A 22,402-nucleotide genomic window follows, 5' to 3' on the forward strand; every position below is an offset into this window, starting at 1 on the left:
ACTGGCTCTTGTGTAGAGGGTACACATGCTTAAAAATGAACATTGCTGGGGCATCAGAGTTAAAGGGACACTCAAGTCAAAATAAACATTTATGATTCAGATAGAGGAGCAGTTTGAAGACACTTTCCAGTTTAGTTCCATGATCAAATTTTGCATTTTTTTATATTCACACTTTCTGGGGAACAAGATCCTATGGGGAATGTGCACAAGCTCACAGGGTATACGTATATTAGTCTGTGATTGGCTGATGTCTGTCACATGATTCAGGGGGCGGAAAATGGGAGAAAAAATAAATTTGTCAGAAATAAAATCTACTGCTTATTTGAAATTCAGAGCAAGTGCTATTGTATTGTCTTTTTATTATGCACTTGTTAAGTATGAAATCCTACTGCATTGAGTGGTCCTTTAAAGGGACATGAAACCCACATTTTTTCTTTCATGATTCAGATAGAGCAAACAATTTTAAACAACTTTCCAAGTTACTTCTATTATCTAGTGTGCTTCATTCTCATAGTATTCTTTGTTCAAAAGCATATCAAGATATTCTCAGGAGCTAGCTGCTGATTGGTGGCTGAACTTGTATGCCCATTTTCATTGGCTTACAAATGTGTTCAGCTAGCTCTTAGGAGTGCATGCTGCTTCTTCAATTAAAGATACTATGATAATGAAGCAAAATTGATAACAGAAATAAATTGGAAAGTTGTTTTAAAATGTATAAACTATCAGGATCATGAAATAAAAATATTGGGGTTAATGTCCCTTTTAAAGGACCAGTCAACACAGTAGATTTGCAAAATCAACAAATGCAAGATACCAAGACAATGCAATAGCACTCAGTCTGAACTTCAAATGAATAGTATATTTTTTTCTGACAATTTTAAAAATTATGTCTATTTCCACTCCCCCTGTACTATGTGAAAGCCATCAGCCAATCACAAATGCATACACGGACCATGTGACAGCCATCAGCCAATGACAAATGCATACACGGACCATGTGACAGCCATCAGCCAATGACAAATGCATACATGCTTATTCTGTGAATTCTTGCACATGCTCAGTAGGAGCTGGAGACTCAAAAGGTTTAAATATAAAAAGACTGTGCACATTTTGTTAATGGAAGTAAATTGGAAAGTTGTTTAAAATGGCATGCTGTATCTGAATCATGACAGTTTAATTTTGACTTGAGTGTCCCTTTAATCTCTTGAATTATTTGTTGCTACGTGACACATTCTGACACTAATACAAACTTATGATATACAATTAAACATTCCAATATATGTATGATAAACTATTCTATTAGTAACATTAAACAACATATGTGTTTTTTTAGCTTTAAAGTCCATCAGGCATGGAATGTTCCTGTGCTGGTGGGAAACTCATCCCACCAAAGCTATTTATGCACATTTTTAGATCCTCTTATTATATTTCAAATACAGAGTTGGCTTTAGTGGAAATTGAGATGCAAGATCTGTTTAGAGACTGATTTCTTAGGGAGCACGACCAGTGATGGTAATATTGAGAGCACAGCACTATGGGTTTTTTTTAGCACTGTTACCTTTCCCAAACTATTTCCATTTTTAAAAGGGGGTAAGGTGGGTGTGGTCATTCCTCCACTACAGAACCACACACAGAGCGCACAGTACAAGTGTGACAGAGCAAGTTGCACCCGGTGCATATCTCTGTTGTGACTGCCAGGGCTTCTGTATGACTCTCTTCCCACATGGTGTGACTGGACCTTATGCTCTCTCTCTCCCCAGCACTGCTGGCTGCAGTCTATTCTTTCTCTCCCCATTACCTAGCACTGCAGATACTGGCTTTACTCATTGGTCTCTCTCTTCCATACACTTGATGCAGGCTGCCCTGATTGACCTCCCCCCAACACTGAGGCACTTGGTATGGCTGCACCTATTGATCTATCTCTTCATACACTTGATGCAGGCTGCCCTGATGATCTCTCTCCGCAACACTAAGACACTTTGATTTTCTGCACCTATTGATTCCATACACTTGATGCAGACTGTCCTGATTATCCCCCCCAGCACTGCAGACACTTTGTATGAATGCACTTATTGATCTTTCCATACACCTGATGTAGGCTACTCTGATTATCTCTCCCCCCATGGCTGGACCTGTTGATCTCTCTCTACCATACACCTGATGTAGACTACTCTGATTATCTCTCCCCTCATGGCTGCACCCGTTAATCTCTCTCTACCATACACCTGATGTAGGCTACTCTGATTATCTCTCCCCCATGGCTGCACCTGTTGACCTCTCTCTACCATACACCTGATGTAGGCTACTCTGATTATCTCTCCCCCCGTTAATCTCTCTCTACCATACACCTGATGTAGGCTACTCTGATTATCTCTCCCCCCATGGCTGCACTCGTTGATCTCTCTCTACCATACACCTGATGTAGGCTACTCTGATTATCTCTCCCCCCATGGCTGCACTCGTTGATCTCTCTCTACCATACACCTGATGTAGACTACTCTGATTATCTCTCCCCCCATGGATGCACCCGTTGATCTCTCTCTACCGTACACCTGATGTAGGCTAAACCAGATTATCTGTCTCTCCCCAGCACAAGGCTACATCTGTTGCTTTCTCTCATCAGCACTGCAGTAAGTCAGTGCATCTACAACTTTCATCTCCTCTTTCTCCCAGGATATTGGGAGGATGACTTGGAAAAGAGGACTTACCTCCTGATTCCAGGATTGTCAAGGTACCAGAACCCAGATTAATTTATAGGGCATTTTCTTTGTTAAAGGGACAGTAAAGTCAAATTTGTCATTGATTGGACAGAGCATGGGATTTAAAACAACTTTCCAATTTACTTCTATTATAATTGTTGCTTAGCTCTCTTGGTTTCCTTTGTTAAAGAGTTATCCTGGGTCAGTTCAGGAGCGTGCACGTGTCTATACCACCTAGCAGCAGTGTTTGCAACATTGTTTATAGCACTGTGATACAGTTACAAACACTGCTGCTATAGACACATGCATTCTCCTAAGCTCCTATCAGCCTACCTTGGTTTAGTCTTCAACAAGGAATACCTAAGAATAGTGCAAATTTGATAGAAGTAAATAAGAAAGTTGTTTCAAATTGCACACTCTATCTGAACCATCAAAGTTTAATTTTGACTTTACTGTCCCTTTAATTTTTATCTGTACTGACCTTGAGAAAAAAAAAGTTTGTTGCAATAGCTAAAACGTTTCAGGTGTCCAAATTCTTCATGGATGATAAACAATTTTGAAGGGCAATATTTTTTCTCTTCAAGGCTAAGAGAAACGTAAAAAATATATAAGGTATTTGTAAAATTATAAAATGAGTCACTTTCTGCAGCTCAATTAATTGTAGGTTACATTTATTAATGATATAACATATGACTTTAAAAGAAATTAAATAACTATTCGTTTAAGAGGAGAACAATTAGAAGTTAAAAATAAATAACACTCAGTAAGATTAATGTCACAAATCACATGCAATAAATAGAACATTTTAATTAACATGTTAAAGTGAAATTAAATTTTTTTTATTTCATGATTCAACTGAGCATGCAAAATTAAAGGGACACTAAACCCAATTGTTTTTTCTTTAATGATTCAGATAGAGCAGGCAATTTTAAGCAACTTTCTAATTTACTCCTACTATCAATTTGTATTCGTTCTCTTGTTATCTTTATTTAAAAGTAGGAATTTAAAACTTAGAAGCCAGACCATTTTAGGTTCAGCACCATGGATAGCGCTTGCTTATTGGTGGATACAGTTAGCAAACCAATAAGCAAGCATAACCCAGGGTTCTCAACCATAAATGGGCCGGCTCTTAAAGTGAATGTAAATTTGGATGCTAAAGTGCCTGATTTTTAAAAATTCAATTAAAAACAGGGGCACTTTAGTTCATCAAAATTTACATTTCACTTGTGCTGTGAAAAAATACCTTTTAATCATCTCAGCCACTCCCGCTTCCTCCGCCCGTCGCAAAGCCTCTTCCTGGGTCTAAAATGAGGAATCCGGCTTCCTCCAATCACAGCGTTGAATCAGACACTGATTCCCCCGCGTTGGGGAAGCCCTGATTGGAGGATGACCTATCCATCATTTCTGACATCAGAAATGGCTTGCGACGACCTGGGAAAGCTGGAGCAGCTGTCAAGTTTAAAAGGTAAGTATTTTGTTCACAACACGAGTGAAATGTAAATTTTAATGAATTAAAGTGCCCCTGTTTTTAATCAAATTTTTAAAAACCGGGCACTTTACAAGCCTGCTTTTTAAATAAAGATAGCAAGAGAACGAAGAAAATTTGATTGTAGGAGTAAATTAGAAAGTTGCTTAAAATTGCATGTTCTGTCTGAATCATTAAAGAACAAAAGTGGGTTTAGTGTCCCTTTAAACTTTCTAATTTACTTTTATTATCACATTTTCTTCACTCTCTTGGTATCCTTTCTTGAATAGCAGGTAGGTAGGCTCAGGAGCTTGCATGTGTCTGAAACACTAAATGGCAGCAGTTTTGTAAGAATGTTATACATTTGCAAGAGCACTGGATGGCAGCAGTGTTTCCTGTCATGATTTAGTGCTCAAGTCACACAAACCTTACTACGTACCTAACACCAAGGATACAATGAGAACTAAGCAAATTTGATAATAGAAGTAAATTGTAAAGTTGTTTAAAACTCTATGCTTCCCAGGTGCTGAACCAAAAACGGTCCGGCTCATAAGCTTACATTCCTGCTTTTTCAAATAAAGATACTAAGAGAACAAAGAAAATGTGATATTAGGAGTAAATTAGAAAGTTGCTTAAAATTGCATGCTCTATCTGATTCATAAAAGTTTAATTTTGACTAGACTATTCCTTTAAGTCATGCAAACAAAAATTTTGGATTTCATGTTTCTTAAAAATAAACGTACGGATAAATATCCTACTAAACAATACTATGTATGTGTGAAAACTCGATTTCCGTGTGTTGTGTCAAACTCCATCTAATAAAATGATGCCAAAAGCAGGACCCCATTGCCCTCTACTAAGAGACAAGTGCAGGTGCCCATGCCCTTATAAGTGACGGGTCCCATGCCCCTTTAACCCCTTGAGTGCTAATGACGGCTCTGAGCCGTCACAGTTTCCCATTCTGGTGCTAATGACGGCTCAGAGCCGTCACTAGCACTCTCCCAACTGGAAGGAGATCTGGGGGCTCCCACCCGCTCCTACCCCGGCGATCGGGCCTGCATAATGACAGGCTTCCCGTTCTGCATAGTGACGTCACTGCGCAACTTTATTTATACTTAACAATGTTAAATATAGGAGCAGGGGGCATGCTGCTTAGAAGACTGTATCTCAGGCATCTAAGCAGCTACAGAACTCCAAGACCCACCGTTGGAAAGGTAATCGCCTAACCTTTCCAACAGTGTAAGTCTTGGGGATCTGAAATAAATAAAAAAAAAAGTAAAAAAAAAATATTTTTAAAAATATAAAATAAAAAAACCTTTAAAAAAAAACCTTAGCACCCAGGTGGGAAAGTGCTTAGCACTCAAAGGGTTAAAAAAAGCCTCCCATGCCATTAAAGGGACAGTCTAGTCCAAAATAAACTTTCATGATTTAGATAGAGAATGTAATTTTAAACAATTTTTCAATTTACTTTTATCACCAGTTTTGCTTTGTTCTCTTGGTATTCTTAGTTAAAAGCTAAACCTAGGAGGTTCATATGCTAATTTCTAAGCCCGCCTCTTCTCTCAGGGCATTTTGACAGTTTTTCACCACTAGAGGGTATTAGTTCATGTGTGTCATATAGATAACACGGTGCTCACGCACGTAGAGTTCCAGGGAGCCAGCTCTGATAAAATGCTAAAATGCAAGTCTATCAAAAGAACTGAAATAAGGGAGCAGTTTGCAGAGGCTTAGATACAAGGTAATCACAGCGGTAAAAAGTGTATTTATATAACTGTGTAGCTTATGCAAAACTAGGGAATGGGTAATAAAGGAATTATCTATATTTTTAAACAATAACAATTCTGGAGTCGACTGTCCCTTTAAACCTTATCAATGTCTTGTCACGCTACAATTTATGCAATCCCTTGTCTCACAAGTGACTCATTCAAAATGTGCTTCCTCTCTTTCAGGTGAGGGGCCAATTGTCCCTCTAAGTTTGTAAATTCAACATAAAATCAGATAACCACATTTTCCTTCTATTGGCAGTGAGAGTCCACAAGAACATTCATAACCTATTGGAAATACTATTCCTGGCCACCGGGAGCAGGCGAAGACACCCCAAACAAAGCTATACATATCCCTCCCACTTTCCCTACCCTTTGCTTCGCCTCATAGAGGTGCCATAACAATGGAAATTTGATACTATTAATTTCCATCGTTCCATTTCTTTGTTGGCCACAAAGAATTAAAGGGCCGGGATATGCTATGCTCTCATTCGCTACAGCATGTACTGCACATCTACATAGTTTTAAAGAGTTTAGTCACCTGTAGAAGGTAAAGTACTGCTCAGGTGCAACAGAGAACTGCTGGTCTCAAGCACAGACTGCAGCTGAGCCAATCAGCAGCGCTAGATGCACAGCTGGGTCGTGCAATTAGTGCTGCTGATTGGGTCAGAGGCATTTTCCATTCTGGACCAGCAGTTCTCTGTGACCCCTGCTAAGTACTTTACCTATGTGTTTAAATCCTTTGTGGATTTGTAAGGTCGATAACAAATTACTGATTTCTGTCTTAGAGGCCCAGATATAGCCTGTGGTTTATAGTTTCAGTGGTCCTAGTCCTGGATGTACAGTTGGTTTCATAAGGACCCCCTACTCCTCACCAAAACATGTCAAAAATGATCACCTGCATCTGAGAGAAATGGACAACTCCTTGCTTGAAAGAGCAGACTCCTATCTTTCAATGTTTTAAATGTCCCTGGGATTACTGTGAGAACCCCTCTATCACACAGCCAAAGAAATGCCTCTATTTGTGCACATACTCCCTCTGCATCTTCCATCTAGCCACTGAGAATGAAGTTTCTTCCTTACTATCTTCCTCATGCCTCACTTCCTGCCCGCTCGACCCTATACCTTTCCATCTAATACCCTCACTCCTGCTCTTACTCATATCTTCAACCTTTCTCTCTCTCTACCGGCTCATTTCCATCTTCTTTCAAACACGCAAATCACTCCCATACTCCCTCGACCCCAATTCTCCTGAAAGCTACTGCTTCCACTAACATCAAAACTAGTTTACAATTGCCTAACCCACTTCCTATCCATCAACTCCTTGCTTGACCCCCCTGCAATCCAGATTCCGCCCTAAACACTCAACTGAGACTGCCCTTACCAAGGTTACTAACAATCTTCTCTCTGCTAAAAATATTGGTCACTACTCTATACTCATCTTACTTGACCTCTCAGCTGCCTTCGACACAGTTGACCGCCCCCTCCTCCTACAGACCCTTAGCTCTTTTGGCCTCTGTGACACTGCTCTTTCCTGTATTCACTCCTATCTTTCTCACAGGTCTTTTTCTGTGTCATTTGCCGGCGACGACTCCTCTCCAATGCCTCTGTTGGAGTACCTCAAGGATTTGTTCTGGGTCCTCTACTCTTCTCCATTTATACTTATTTGCTGCGTAAACTTATCAACAGTTATGGCTGCAAATATCACCTCTATGCTGATGACACCCAGATCTACCTCTCCACTCCTGCTCGCTCTCTCTCCTTTCTCATGTCAGTGACTGCTTATCTGGTATTTCTTCCTGGATGGCCTCTCACCACCTAAAGATTAACATGTCCGAGACTGAGCTCCTTTTTATTCTCCCCCCCCTCAAGCTCTACGCCGACTTCTCTATCCCTGTTGACAGCATCACCATTTCCCCATCACCGCAAATATGCTCCCTCTGAGTTACACTTGACTAAAATCTATCCTTCGGCCCCCAGATCCAATTGCTTTCTACTGCAACATTCCCAAGATTCGCCCCTTTTCTGAGCGCTAACACCACAAAGCAAATGAACCACTCCCTTGTTATTTCCCAAATTGACCTACTTACTGGCCTTCCTCTTGCCTGCCTCTCCCCCCTTTAATCCATCCTAAATGCCTCTGCCAGGCTGATCCACATTTCCTATCGGTCTGTATCTGCTGCACCTCTATATGAATCAATTCATTGGCTCCCCATTCACAGCAGAATTAAATTCAAAATTCTCACCCATGCCGCTCCCCTCTACCTCTCTAACAAGTATACTCCAGTGCGCCCACTAAGATCCAACAATGACCTGCTCCTTGCATCTGTGACTATTACCTCTTTCCATGCTAAACTGCAGGACTTCTGTTGTGCAGCACCTACCCTCTGGAACACTCTCCCTTGTGCTGTCAGGCTTTGCCCTAATCTTTCTTTAAATGCTCCCAGAAGACATTTCTGTTCAGAGAAGCCTACCACCCAACTCAATAAATTAATTTTACTTACCTAACATTTCCCTAATCTAAATCTGCATTAACATATTTCTCAATTTTGCAGTCCTCACCTCCTACCCTTCTAGATTATAAGTTCCCACAGGAATAGGGTCCTCAATTCCTCCTGCATGTTTGTAAATGTTGTCCTATTACATGTTTTATTAAATAAAATTGTATCCATGGACAGTGCTGCAGAATATGTTGGCACTTCATAAATAAAGTATAATAGTTCACCCATTTCATATGATGTCACTTATGTCCAGAGATGCACATAATTCATCCATATGCAGGAGTGTAACTAGACATCTCTGGAGGCCACTGCTAAGTCTGTGGTAGCCACTACACCCCCACCTCATTTTCAAATTTCAATATGATGCAGCCACCACCTTATTCTCAGTCACTTATTCTACCAACCACTCTATGCTGTTCAGGGGAGAACAGTGTGATTGGATGGTGATGAGACACTGGACACAATTCATTCCTGTGAACAGTAGGCAACTAGCTATACAAGTTCTGTAATTAGCATTGCTCACAGCAAAGTAGAAATGCATAGGAAGTGTTTTTCCCCCTGACTCGGTTCTGGTTTCTCAGTGACATCAAGGTACTATAGAACTGGATGAGTAAGTCACATCTCAGCTGATAACCCTGTAGTTAGGCCCCTATACCTATAGAGCATGGCTGGAAAGTGGCACTAGTTTAAGCTAGAAAGATAGTGCTATAGACTGCCAATATGGGCTTTAGTCCCCTGGAGAAAAAAAAAACCCCACACCAACAGCTAGGTTATAAGAGCTAGTATGAAAATATATGTGTATATATATATATATATATATTTAGGGTAAACAAATTAAATCTATACAATATAAGATTACATCAATTAGGTATAGATGTGTAGCAGAGTTAGCCTTGAGAAGTCAGGGTGCATTTTAAAAAAGGGACACTGAACCCAAATTTGTTCTTTGTAATTCAGAGAGCATGCAATTTTAAGCAACTTTCTAATTTACTCCTATTAGCAAATGTTCTCTCTTGGAATCTTTATTTGATAAAGCAAGAATGTAAGGTTAGATTCCAGCCCATTTTTGGTGAACCTGGGTTGTTCTTGCCGATTGGTGGATACAGTCAGCCAACAATAAACAAGTGCTGTCCAGGGTTCTGGACTTTTTTCAAATAAAAATAGCAAGAGAACAAAGACAAATAGGAGTAAATTAGAAAGTTGCATGCTCTCTGAATCATGAAAGAAAAAAAAAAAAAATTGGGTTCATTATCCCTTTAAGTTCTCCAAAATCTTAAAATTGGTCAATTTTCCAGGGATAAATTATAAGAAAAAAATTAAGGGGCAGTATGGTTTCATTTATAAACAAGCATCAGTGTTTACTCAATATTTTTAAACAAGAGTTTTATTTATGTTTGTGGGGATTTTTTCCTCTCTCCAAATAAAAAAGGTACTTTAAATCAATGAAGAAAAAAAACAAACAAGAAAACAACTTTAGGACAGAGGTTAACCAAAAACAATGTTTTTATTAAGTGCTCAGTAACAGTTTGAGATGTATGGAATGTTATTACTCTACTTTGTGACAAAAGATCGCTTATTAAAACTTGTGTTCATACGGATGTACAACATAGCATTAAGTGTTATAAGTTTCATTTGTAGGGAATTACAATAAATTGCGTTTTAGCTAAAAGATTAGTTTGCAAATGTAGATTTTACAGCTTCAACAATGCATTTAGCACTAATGCCAAACATATCCAGTAATTCTGTAGGTTTCCCACTTCTTGCTACACCTCTCACAGCAAGATGTTGTACAATGAAACCTGGTTCCCCTGCAACAGCAGCAGATACTGCTTCTCCAATACCTCCTGAAAGACAAGTTTGTTATACATGAGTGTTTGTACAAGGGACAGTTCAGATTCTTAAAGGGATACTAAACCCAAATGGCTTCTCATGATTAAGTAGCTTTCTAATTTACCCCCATTATCAAATTCTTTGTTTTCTTGCTATATTTATTTGAAAAAGATAGCAATTTGAAAGTGACAGTAGAGGAAAAAAAAAAAAAAAAAATTCTTGATTTAAATAGGGCATGTAATTTTACACAACTTTCCAATTTACTTCTATCACCCATTTTTCTTTGTAGTCTTAGTTGAAAGCTAAACCTAAGTAGGCTCATATGCTAATTTCTAAACCCTTGAAGGTTGCCTCTCATCCGAATGCATTTGACAGTTTCACAGTGCTAGTTCATGTGTGCCATATAGATAATATTGGTCTCACGTCAGTGACTTGCTTATGAGAGGGCACTGATTAGCTAAAATGCTAGTCTGTCAAAAGAACTGAGATAAGGTCTGCAGAGGCTTAGATACAAGGTACACAGAGGTAAAAACGTATATTAACATAAAAGCGTATTTAAGTATGCACCGTACCACCAGCATTTGGCTGCAAAAGCCTAGTAGGTTCATATGCTAATTTTTTAGACCTTGAAGGCCGCCTCTAATCTAAAGGCATTTTCAGTTTACCACTAGAGGGCATTAGTTCATGCGTTTCATATAGATAACATTGAGCTCATGCACGTGAATTTACAGTGGAGTGAGCACTGATTGGCAAGAATGCAAGTCTGTCAAAAGAACTGAAATAAGGGGGCAGTCTGCAGAGGCTTAGATACAAGGTAATCAGAGAGGGGGGGGGGGAGAATATAGTATATTTATATAACTGTTGGTTATGCAAAACTGGGGAATTAAAGTGACACTAAACCAAAAAATTCTCTCATGATTCAGATAGAGCATGCAATTTTAAGCAACTTTCTAATTTACTCCTATCAATTTTTTTTCTATTTCTATCTTTATTTAAAAAGCAGGAATGTGATGTATAGGAGCCAGCCCATTTTTGGTTGGGAACCTGGGTTATGCTTGCTTATTGGTGGGTAAATGTAAGCCTCCAATAAGCAAGCGCTATCCATGGTGCTGAACCTAAAATGGGCTGGCTGCTAAGATTTACATTCCTGCTTTTAAAATAAAGATAGCAAAAGAACAAAGAAATGGGAGTAAATTAGATAGTTACTTAATGTTATGCGCTGAATCATGAAAATTATATATATATATATATATATATATATATATATATATATATATATATATATATATATATATATATATATATATATATATATATATATATATATATATATAGTATCCTTTTAAGGGATTATCCATCTTAACACAAAAAAGTTCAGCACCCTGGATAGCTCTTGCTTATTGGTGGCAATAAGAAACTCCGTACATTTGAAAGGGTGTTTCTGCAGCCGATTGATGGCCACCAATCGGCGCGCGCTACCTCAGTGCTGAACCAAAAATTAGCCGGCTCCTATACTTACATTCCTGCTTTTCAAATGAAAAGTTAGAGGAAAAAAATTATAGGAGTCAATTAGAAAGTTGCATGCCACAGGCACAGCAAGTAGCACAAGTGGTTTGGAAAAAAAATAAAAAAAAACCACACATGCAGAAGTTTAGTTATATCTTACCTTCTCTATAATGATCTTCCACTGTAATAATATGTCCACCAGTAGCTCTGGCACTTGAAATAATAGTTGCAGCATCTAGTGGCTTAATAGTAAATGGGTCGATCACACGGATAGCGATTCCTAAAGAGATTCAGTTTGATTAATTCAACATACATACACTGCCTAGGTTTATTTTAACAAGTTACCATAGCAGAAAAATGCCCCACTCCCACCACACAACCCATCAACCCCTAAAATATGGTAGAACTTGCGTTTTACAAGTATTATTAGTTTTAGCTTTACAGTAGAATCCTACCTTGCTTGGCAAGTTTGTCAGCAGCAGCCAGCGCTTCATGTAATGTTACTCCAGCTCCTATAACCGTTACCCTGTCTGAGTCACTTTGGCGCACAACCTGTTGAGAAAAATAAGATAAAAAAAAAAACACCCTAATCTATAGGTGGTTGACAAACATTAAAATGGAGATTTAAATGTCCGTGTTGGCTACTATATGTCATGAATAAAAAAAAAAAAAAAATTATTTTTTTTATATAAAAAAACCACATACACCCCCCAGTAAAGTCAAGATTAAACTTAAAGGGACATTGAACCCAAATTCTCTCTCTCGTGATTCAGATAGAGAATACAATTTTAAACAACTTTCTAATATACTTCTGTTATTAAATTTGCTTCATTTTCTTGATATTCCTTCCTGAAAAGCATATCTAGATAGGCTCAGTAGATTCTGATTGGTGGCTGCACATATTTGCCTCATGTGATTGGCTCACCCATGTGCATTGCAATTTCTTTAACAAAGGATATCTAAATAATGAAGCAAATTAGACGTAAATTGGGATTTTGTTTAAAATTGTATTCTCTGTCTGAATCATGAAAGAAAAATTAGGGGTTTAATGTCCCTTTAAGATACAGAGAGCAACAGTTTTACACAACTATTAAATTTACTTCTGTTATCAAATTTGCCTTGTCTTTTATTGAAGAATAAAACTAGTCTTTAAAGAGCTTAGGAGTGTGCATGCGTCTAGTACTCTGGCAGCAGTGTTTAGCAACATTGTATAAGACGTGCACACTCAGCTGTTATGAGCCTACCTAGTTTTGTTATTACTATAGAGCTCCATTGTGTAATCTTACTTTTGCTTGGCCAATTTCAAATTTCTCTTCTGGAGAGTAAATGATAGCAGTGTCCGGGCGGCTTGTCCTGATGAAACAGATTCCCTAGGAATTGAAACCAGAAGTTAGAAATGCAAGATACAAAATATATTTGCTATCTCAGCTTTTCACCCCTCTAAGTGGAAATTTCACAAACCGGGCAAGCTGAGAGTTGTTTTTACAAAGTCATTAAGTCTATAATTCCATTTCTTTCAAGTACCACATAATATGGTCCTCCCTTTAAGTCATCCCGTTTTTCCCATACGGGGAGATAACCAATGATGGCCCACGGAAGAGCTCTAACAAGGTATTTTATGTCATGCATCAATTGCAAATACAGGTGACCCCCATAATAGCACGTTACCAGTAGCACTAGGCATAAGTTTCTGTGAGGGGGCTCTAATGGCCGGGGGGGACACACACTCCTCAACAGGTTATGATAGAGGGAAGAGTTATTTTAAAATGGGTGTTTAATCAGGGGTTAAAACCAGATGTGAAGGGTTGTTAGTGGTAAATCTGTACTAACAAATTGGAGCATTAGTTTTAGCGTTCTCTTTACCTGTATCCGTACATTGGAATGTTTTTATATACACCAACCTGAGTATTTGCCGCCAATGTGACAGCATGTTCAGTAGAAACTCCATCGCTAGGATAGAAAACAGTACAAGTTGGAATGGCACGAAACATGGCTATATCTTCCAAAGCCATCTGAGATGGTCCATCCTCACCTAAAAACAAAACCACAAATATATATTATATCTATAACCCCCAGTAAGTAGCTACAAATAGATGTAGCCGACAGTTATTGAAAATGAAGAGACTGTAAATCCTTACCAATAGATACTCCACAGTGAGATCCACATAGATTGACGTTGGACTGAGATATGGCTCCCATACGGATGTGATCATACGCTCTTGAAAGGAAGGCAGCAAATGTGCTGGCAAATGCTACAGTGCGATCCCGTGTAGCACATCCCATAGCCACACTAACCTTTAGGAAAGATTAGACCACTCATCTTAATTAGAGCTTTAAAAATGGCCGATAATTTTTTTTTTAGACTGAGGGGAAAATAAAGATTTCTACAGCTTTAATTGCAAAAAAAAAAAATTAAGTTTTTCTTTGGCATTTAGATTACACGCATTTATAGAAATAGAGCAAGCGGTCATACTAAATCTGTTTTAAAAGGGAGTCAGAAAAGAGCCGACAATCAAATAAATTGAAAGCTAAAGTGACAGCCTGTGTCACTCTGGCTTTCAATTATCAGATTTTTTTTTTTCTTTTCCACATTCTGATAAAACTTGCAGTACTTTGGTCTTATTGCTCTTACCCCTAGCTTGTGTGTTGTGTTTTAACTTGCAGTGTTCCCAGTAAGTATTTGTGGTGAGTTGGGCCTCAATTGATTGCAGCTTGTTATATTTTAGCAGTACTCCACCTGACACCAGCCCAGTCAGAAAAACCTTAATGCATATCAAAACAGACTCTGCACACAGGCAAAAGAAAGTACTCACCATGTTCTGTTCAGCAATAAAGCACTCAATGAAACGATCAGGATGATCCTTTTTAAAGATATCAGAAAAAGTGGAATTTTTGGTGTCTCCATCAAGAGCAATAACCCTGCTGTTGGCATGCCCTAACTTGGCCAGAGCTAGCCCATACGCTTTGCGTGTTGCAATCTGAAAGCAAGGAGGGGATTTCAAAAGGTTATGTAACAATTTCTTACATAGATCTGGACATCCCACCTTCCATTGTTGCGTACCTTTTCACCAAGCTTGTAGTTTGGAGGGGAAGTCATGGTTATGTTAGAAATACTGATTTTGGGAGCATCTGATGTAGGTAGTGCAGGACACATCTTGTTATTTGCTTGGATCTGGTTCTGAATTTGATTGATGATTGCTTCTACCTTATCTTTAGGCATGGGCTTTCCATGCCAGTTATCTTCATTTTCAACTCCTGGGGAGAACAAACTTTGCTTATGAGGTTCCATAACTAGCAAAAGCTTTGAGGACCATCAAATACTAAACTAGTCCCCAAGGACTCGCTCATGAGACAGCCAAGTCATAGGGTAATTTATGAATCCGTTGTTTCTTGACTACTGGTAATATTGATACTACCTTAAAGGGACAGTAAAGTCCAAAAATCACTCATGATATGCAGAGCATGTTATTTTAAAACAACTTTATTATAAAGTTCTATTATCAAATTTGCTTTGTGCTCTTGGTATAATTTGTTGAAGAGTAAACATAGGTGGCCTCCTAGGACTTCAGTAATGCATGTGCCTTTAGTATCAGTATTAATTCTTTAGAACAATTTTAAAAACATTGCAGACACCACTTCCACAGACTTAAATACACATGCACTCCTGAAGTCCTAGGAGCCCACCTATGTTTACTCAAATTATACCAAGAGAACAAAGCAAATTTGATAATAGAAGTAAATTGGAAAGTTATTTAAAAAAATTGCATGCTCTGTCTAGACCATGAAAGTTTAATTTGGACTTAACTGTTCTTTTAACCCCTTGAGTACCAATGACAGCTCAGAGCCGACATTAGCACTCAACGTTTTTGCAATCTGGGGGCTCCCACCCGCTCCTACCCTGGCGATCGGACCTGCATAGTGTGACAGGCATCACCGGGGCTTACCGTTACGTGTGGTGACATCAGTGCTCAACTTTATTTAAAATTGTCAATACAAAGTATAGGGAAAGGGGGCATGCTGCTTAGAAACCTGTATCTCAGGGATCTAAGCAGCTACAGACCCCCAAGACCCACCATTGGAAAGGTAATCTCCTAACCTTGCCAATGGTATAAGTCTTGGGGATCGGGGGGGGGCATTTGACAAACTTCTGCACAACTCGTGTCACTGGCACAAACCCCCTATTAACTTGGTATAGTGGTAGCATCAGATAGTGTTCTAGATCTGGCACATAACCATAGTTGACATTTTGTAATATTAAACCAAAGAGTCCCCTGCAATACACCTACCTACAATGCCTTTCCCTTTGTAAGTCTTAGCAATAATGGCAGTGGGTCTGTCCTTGACTTGCGTTGCCTGCCAGAAAGAACTGCACAACTCAGCAACGTCATGACCATCTACAACATAAGTAGTCCACCTGCAAGATAGCAAATATTTCTCAGAGGATGCATGGGAAGAGGTTGTCAAGGACATTAAAATACCTTTATAAAAAAGGGGAGAGTAGAAACCAAACGCTACACTTACCCAAAAGCTTCACATCTTTTTCTGTAGGTTTCCATATCATGCTGTAGAGGTGCCGCCTCACTTTGTCCCAAACGGTTTACATCAAAGATGGCCACCAGATTGTCAAGTTTGTAGTGAGATGCAAAAGCCATTGCTTCCCATACAGCTCCTTCTGATGACTCACCATCCCCCAACAAGCAATATACACGATAACTACAGAAAACATAAACAAATAAAAATACCAAACACCACACACACTATGATGCTTTAACACAAGGAAGCAGGGGCTTACCTGGCCTTGTCAAAGTATTTCCCAGTGTAAGCCATGCCGCAAGATGCGCCCAGGCCTTGTCCTAGGGAACCGGTTGCAACATCTACAAAGGGCAATTTCTGTAATTAAATGAAATAAAGCCAATCAGTTTGCAGCAGCTTGTTGACTGAAGATAGACCAGATTGATTAACCCTTTCATGACAGGGTCATAATGTCTACATCAGAACAACGTTCCTATGTAGACAAATTGAGATCCCACGATGGGGAGATTTCAATATGTGATAGAGTCAGGGGCATCCCCCTATGCTGCTAGGTACCCCCTCCAGACCGCTATCAAATCCAGGAAGCGCTGCTGGCTTTAAGAAAGCCAAACGGCTATGACGTATTTCATCCTAACGGCGCTAAAGCTCAGCGCAGTTTGGACAGAATACGCCATGACAGGTTAACAAAAAAAAAAAAAAAAAAAAAAGTATACAGACTTAGGAGCCAGAAAAGTGTTCATACAAATATGTAGAATCCTAGATTTTCCATCTCTGAACTTTAGAGCCCTGGCTTCCGTAAGGTTGATCCCTGATACAAAAACAACTTTATAAAAAGATATATTTACAGGTGTTGGATGTCCTTCCAGGTCACAGTCTATTTTCCTCAGGTTGAGAAGGTCAGATTCCTTAAGAAAGCCAGCTTCTGCCCATGCTGCATAGAGAATAGGTGCAGCATGGCCCTGGAAGAAAAAAATAATATATATATAATTATTAAAACACATTTATGAAAGATTAGGAAGCCTGTCATAATTTAATTGCATTGTTTCTTTGCATACAAATTAAAAGATCCTTGGATTAAACTAAATTTAAATGGATATTAAGCCTAATTTTTATTTTCTCATGATTCATGTAGAAAGTAGTTTAAAATTGCTTGCTCTAATTTACTACTTTTAGTACCAAATTCTCTTGGTATGTTGATAAAAAGCAGGGAGGTAAGATTATGAGTGCACATTTCTGGAGAATTATAGGGCAGCAGTTTTGCAAGAGCACTAGATGTCAGTACCGTTTTCTGACAGGTAGTGCTCTAGACCAGTTTTTCTCAAGTACCCCCAACAGGCCAGGTTCTCATTACAGCTGAACCAGTGCACAGGTGAAGTAATCAGCTGATCAGTAACAATGGTTACTGACCTGATCTCAACCATAAGACGATTACTTCACCTGTGCACTGGTTCAGCTATAATGAAAACCTGGCCTGTTGGGGGGTACTTGAGGACTGCAGTTGAGAAACAATGCTCTAGATAACTACCTAGGTAGTTCCAACAAATACCATGGGAACTAAGCAAATTGAGGGGGGGGGGGGAATTCTTTTAAAACCGGGCACCGATTCATGAAAGTTCTCATTCACTTAAAGAAAACATGCTTGTGAGAGAATTCAAAAAGTTAAAATTACAACTAATGGATCAGATAGAACAAGCAGTGTTAAAGGACAGTCTACAATAGAATGTTTATGGTTTTAAAATATAGATATCCCTTTATTACCAATTCCCCAGTTTTGCACAACCAACTGTTATATTAATATACCGTTTACCTCTGATTACTTTGTATCTAAGCATCTTCTGACAGTCCCCTGATCACATGACTGACTAGGTCTTATCTACTGACTTGCATTTAGTGTTGTGCTAACTCTTAAATAACTTTTTGGGCATTAACAGTTATCTGTATGGCCCACATAAACTAACAGTCTCCTGTTGTGAAAAGCAAATACAAAAGCAAGCGATTAAGAGGCTGTCTATAGAGCCTTTGGAACAGGCAGACATTTAGAGATTAATCTTATAATGTTGGTTGTGTTATTATTAATCTTATAATGTTGGTTGTGCAAAATTGGGGAATGAGTAGTAAAGGCATTCTCTTTTTAAACAAGAACATTTTTTGGTTACACTGTCCCTTTAAAAAAGGGACAGTCTATTCCAAAATAAACTTTAATGATTCAGATAGAGAATGCAATTTTAAACATTTTTCCAATTTACTTTTATCACCAATTTTGCTTTGTTCTCTTGGTATTAGTTGAAAGCTAAACCTATGGAGGTTCATATGCTAATTTCTAAGCCCTTGAAGGCCGCCTCTCATCTCTGGGCATTTTAACAGTTTTTCACCATTATAGGGTGTTAGTTCATGTGTGTCATATATAGATAACACTGCGCATGCACATTGAGTTCAGGCGAGCCAGCTCTGATTGGCTAAAATGGATGTCTGTTAAAAGAACTGAAATAAGGAGGCAGATTGCAGAGGCTTAGATACAAGGTAATCAGAGGTAAAAAATGTATTTATATAACTGTTGGTTGTGCAAAACTAGGGAATGGGACATAATCAGCAATTTAGATAAATGCAGTGATGTTCCATCAAGTACATACGTAGTCCATTCTAAACAGAGTATTATGTGTCTGATTAAACAGAACTGCTCCCCATGACTCAGTCTTGGCACTGTAACAGATCAGGTGGAGCTACGGCTTTATATCTTATCAGCAACAGCTATCCAATAAAGGAGGGAAACATTTCACCATAAACGTGCGGGTTGCAAGCATTAATATACCGTATTAGAGTTGTGTTAAAAGGGACAGGAACCAACAACATTTTATTTCATGATTTGGATAGTACATACAATTTTAAAACTTTACAAATTTCTTCTATTGTCAAATTTTGCTCAATTCCTTTGCTGAAGGAACAGCATTGCAGTACTGGCAGCTAGCTGAACACATCTAGTCAGCCAATCACAAGAGACAAATGTGTGCAGGCACCAATCAGCAGCTAGCTCCCACTAGTGTAGGATGTGTGTATTATTTCATTAAGGGGAACCAAGAGAAAGTAAATTTGAAATTAGAAGTGAATTTAAAAAGGATCTTAAAATGACATGCATATTAATTTTTGCATATCATGTCCCTTTAAGCTTCATTCTGAACATCTCTCACCTTAGATAGGACAAAGCGATCGTTGTTAACGTTGCCAGGGTCGGCTGCTTTATATTTCATGACATTGAAAAAGAGCACAGACAAAACTTCTGCAGCACTGCAACAGGATGTGGGGTGTCTAGAAAAAAAAAAAAAAAAGTCACATGAAACAATTTTACACTAAACACACAAAATAAAAACCTTCTGCAAACCTATATAGTTTACATTATGACAGGGATATACAAACATAACATTGCAGTACTGGCGAGATTTAGATACTTTAGAGAGAATCAGGTCCTCAGTGTTTATGTTCTACTCTTAAAGGGACACACTGGTCAAAATTTAAAAAGCACATAGATAAAATACATCTTTGAATAGAAACATAGTTGCAATACACATGTATTGACAAAAATACCTATAGTAAAGGTTATCATTGTTTTAGTGTTAACATTTGTCTCTGCTTATGCATGTGAAGCATAGCTAGATATTCTCAGTGCACCAGCATTTTAAATACTACAGCTGCTCAGAGCACCTGCGGGGCTTGTAATCATGTCAGCAATTAAATTGAGTCATTACCAGATGGTAAAAAGCACCTTAGGCTCTCTGAACAAGTGCCGTGTTTAAAATGCTGGTGCATACTTAAATACACGTGTGAACCAGCTATAGCTTTTATTAGAAGCAATTTTGCCAATACATGTACATAACAAATGCAGCCATGTAGATTCTAATTTTGGCTGGAATATCCCTTTAAGAGTCACTGTTTATAGGAGTTAACAGTTTTTATCTTGCAAAGCTTATATTTAAAGAGCAGAAGTGTGAGACACAAGAAAGCAATATTTATTTAATGCATGAGTAAATACAAGAGCCCTTACCAAAATACACTGTGTTGGGAATAATTTTAAACATTAACCCAGAGTTATAGTTTTTCATATTTTAACATTGCACAGAGCCAGAACAGTCACACAAAGTGACCTATACAGGACAGAAGAAAAAGCCACTGTCCCCTCCCACCAAGTGACAGTGGCTTCATCCAGCTCCAGCCTATTAGGTCAGGCTTAGCCAAACATGACAAAGAGAGAGACCTGCCTCTGAACATGTGCTTGAGGGGGAGTGACCTGACGTTTAGTCTTAAAGCAGCATGCACTGACACTAGATAAGGTTAGAGAAAAGGGTCATTAGTTTAGGTTATAAGGGATCTGATGCATGATTAGGATTTTGTAAGGTGCAGAACATTAGTGCTAAAACCTGTCTGGGATAAGAGGAGTTAAATAAATGCTCTCAGGGGCCACATGACCTTGTCTCTTGTACTTTAGGAGGACACTACTGACTGATGTGATATATAAAATAGCTCCCAGGTAAATCTTTTATAACTATAGTGAGGAGTATAAAGTAGCCAGATTCTCATTAATCTGAGACCGTCAGGCTGTTAATTTAGTTACACACTGACAATGAGGCCTGCAATAGGATATGCACTAACTAGGCCTAATCACTAGCAACTTACACATACATAATTAGTATAATTGTACAAATAAATCAAACATGATAAATAACTAATGCAATGCGCACAGATTAATTAGTAGGCAAAACAGGCGCAGCTTTTACAAAGTGTTTAATGTGTTAAAATAGCACTATATGTTAAGATGCATAATAAAGTATTAAAATAAAAATGCTTTCCAATCCACAGCATTAGCTGCGAGGATGAATACGACCAGTGTGCCCATGTGCCGTGATCACACGTGGGCCGCCCTGCCCTGCAAGAACTAACGGTGCCCTGCACTGCTGGCACCTACCCCGAGTTAGAGGCACATGTGGCGCGGATGGAATGAATCCTCAGGCGGTTTGCCAGATCCCTCAGGCCCTGCAGCTCATTGTCCTCCGGTTTCTTGTAGCTGGCCATTGTAGATGATGCTATTATCACCTCCAAACCTGTGCAGTGCTGTAGAAGACTTCTTCTCCGGGGGCGCGCTTTAAAGAGCAACGCGCGCTCCACGCCCAGAGAGGAAATGATCTCACATGAGCAGAAAATGAGTGGATTTGGTTATAGGTGGTGGACGACTCACCCCATCATCCAGGGTCACTGTCCTCTGTAACGTGTGTCCGATTCGCATTTTGTGGCAAAAATATCTTATTACTGCATTTGTCTTAGTAAAATTGGATTTTTGGATCCAGTAGTATATCAAATAATAATAGTAATATTTTAGATCTATATAGTTTATGTCAAATTCTAATTAAACTGTAATAACTCCAGAAACTGTCTACACTTCACTAATGCAGACAGTGGTGAAAGAACAGCAAACAATATTATTTTTTCATATTGCATTTAGTACATCTACCAAGCAATACAGGCTGCGTAATACATTAGCCATTTTTTATTGGCTAATAAGGACAACTAGATGGCTGTATTGGTTAACAAGAACAAGCCTCTAAACCGGGGGTGCCCACACTTTATTTTGTGTTGGGATCTACTTTTCAAATAACCAGCACAACGAGATCTATCAACTGAAAATGTGTCTTTCCTAAATTTACATTCCTGCTTTTTCAAATAAAGATACCAAGAGACTGAAGAAAAAATATTAGGAGTAAATTAGAAAGATGTTTAAAATTGCTGCTCTATCTGAATCATGAAAATAAAATAAAAGGTGTGTTTCATATCAATTTTAAAGTATAATTGCTCAAAAATGATAAAATAAACTCAAAATGAGAAAAAAACAGTGACATACAGAGTGTTATGTATCAGACTCTGCCTAAAATATTTAATGCAACATTTACAGAATAAAAACACAATATATTTAAAAACGGACGTCTCCGTATATGGCAAATTATACCAGTACTTTCACAGAATATCTCCTTATGGCCAGATAAGGGATCAAACAGTCCAAGTCAATGGTATTGTATGGATAGATAATGCAGGCTTACCCCCGGATAGATGCGGTTCTCAGTG

At 38.6% G+C, this 22,402-nt stretch overlaps 1 protein-coding gene and 1 long non-coding RNA gene across 2 annotated transcripts; one reads left to right on the plus strand and one right to left on the minus strand.

The window, feature by feature from the left end:
- Positions 1 to 1,631: 1,631 nt before the first annotated feature.
- LOC128642956 (uncharacterized) lies at positions 1,632 to 21,712 on the plus strand. The gene is made up of 2 exons (XR_008399739.1): positions 1,632 to 2,731; positions 21,146 to 21,712. It is a non-coding gene; the product is annotated as an uncharacterized LOC128642956 (long non-coding RNA).
- On the minus strand, positions 9,914 to 21,384 carry TKTL1 (transketolase like 1). Its single transcript, XM_053695853.1, has 14 exons — positions 21,252 to 21,384; positions 19,483 to 19,600; positions 17,143 to 17,256; positions 16,557 to 16,654; positions 16,286 to 16,477; positions 16,051 to 16,178; positions 14,826 to 15,019; positions 14,578 to 14,742; positions 13,903 to 14,059; positions 13,666 to 13,796; positions 13,051 to 13,134; positions 12,220 to 12,316; positions 11,925 to 12,044; positions 9,914 to 10,272 (listed from the first exon to the last, which is right to left on the minus strand). Exons 1-14 carry the CDS (start codon positions 21,356 to 21,358, stop codon positions 10,100 to 10,102), a joined length of 1,878 nt encoding a protein of 625 aa, XP_053551828.1. The 5' UTR covers positions 21,359 to 21,384; the 3' UTR covers positions 9,914 to 10,099.
- Positions 21,713 to 22,402: the final 690 nt, after the last annotated feature.

Source organism: Bombina bombina, chromosome 12 (assembly GCF_027579735.1).
Source record: "Bombina bombina isolate aBomBom1 chromosome 12, aBomBom1.pri, whole genome shotgun sequence".
Lineage (NCBI taxonomy): Eukaryota > Metazoa > Chordata > Amphibia > Anura > Bombinatoridae > Bombina > Bombina bombina.

Coding starts and splice junctions, on each gene's coding strand:
- TKTL1 (XM_053695853.1), bottom strand. CDS start 21,358: ATGGCCAGCTACAAGAAACCGGAGGACAATGAGCTGCAGGGCCTGAGG. Junction 15,020..16,050: donor CAAAGGGAAAGGCATTGTAG/GTAGGTGTATTG, acceptor TGTTCTCCCCAG/GAGTTGAAAATGAAGATAAC. Junction 12,317..13,050: donor TTGAAATTGGCCAAGCAAAA/GTAAGATTACAC, acceptor TTTTCTCAACAG/GTTGTGCGCCAAAGTGACTC.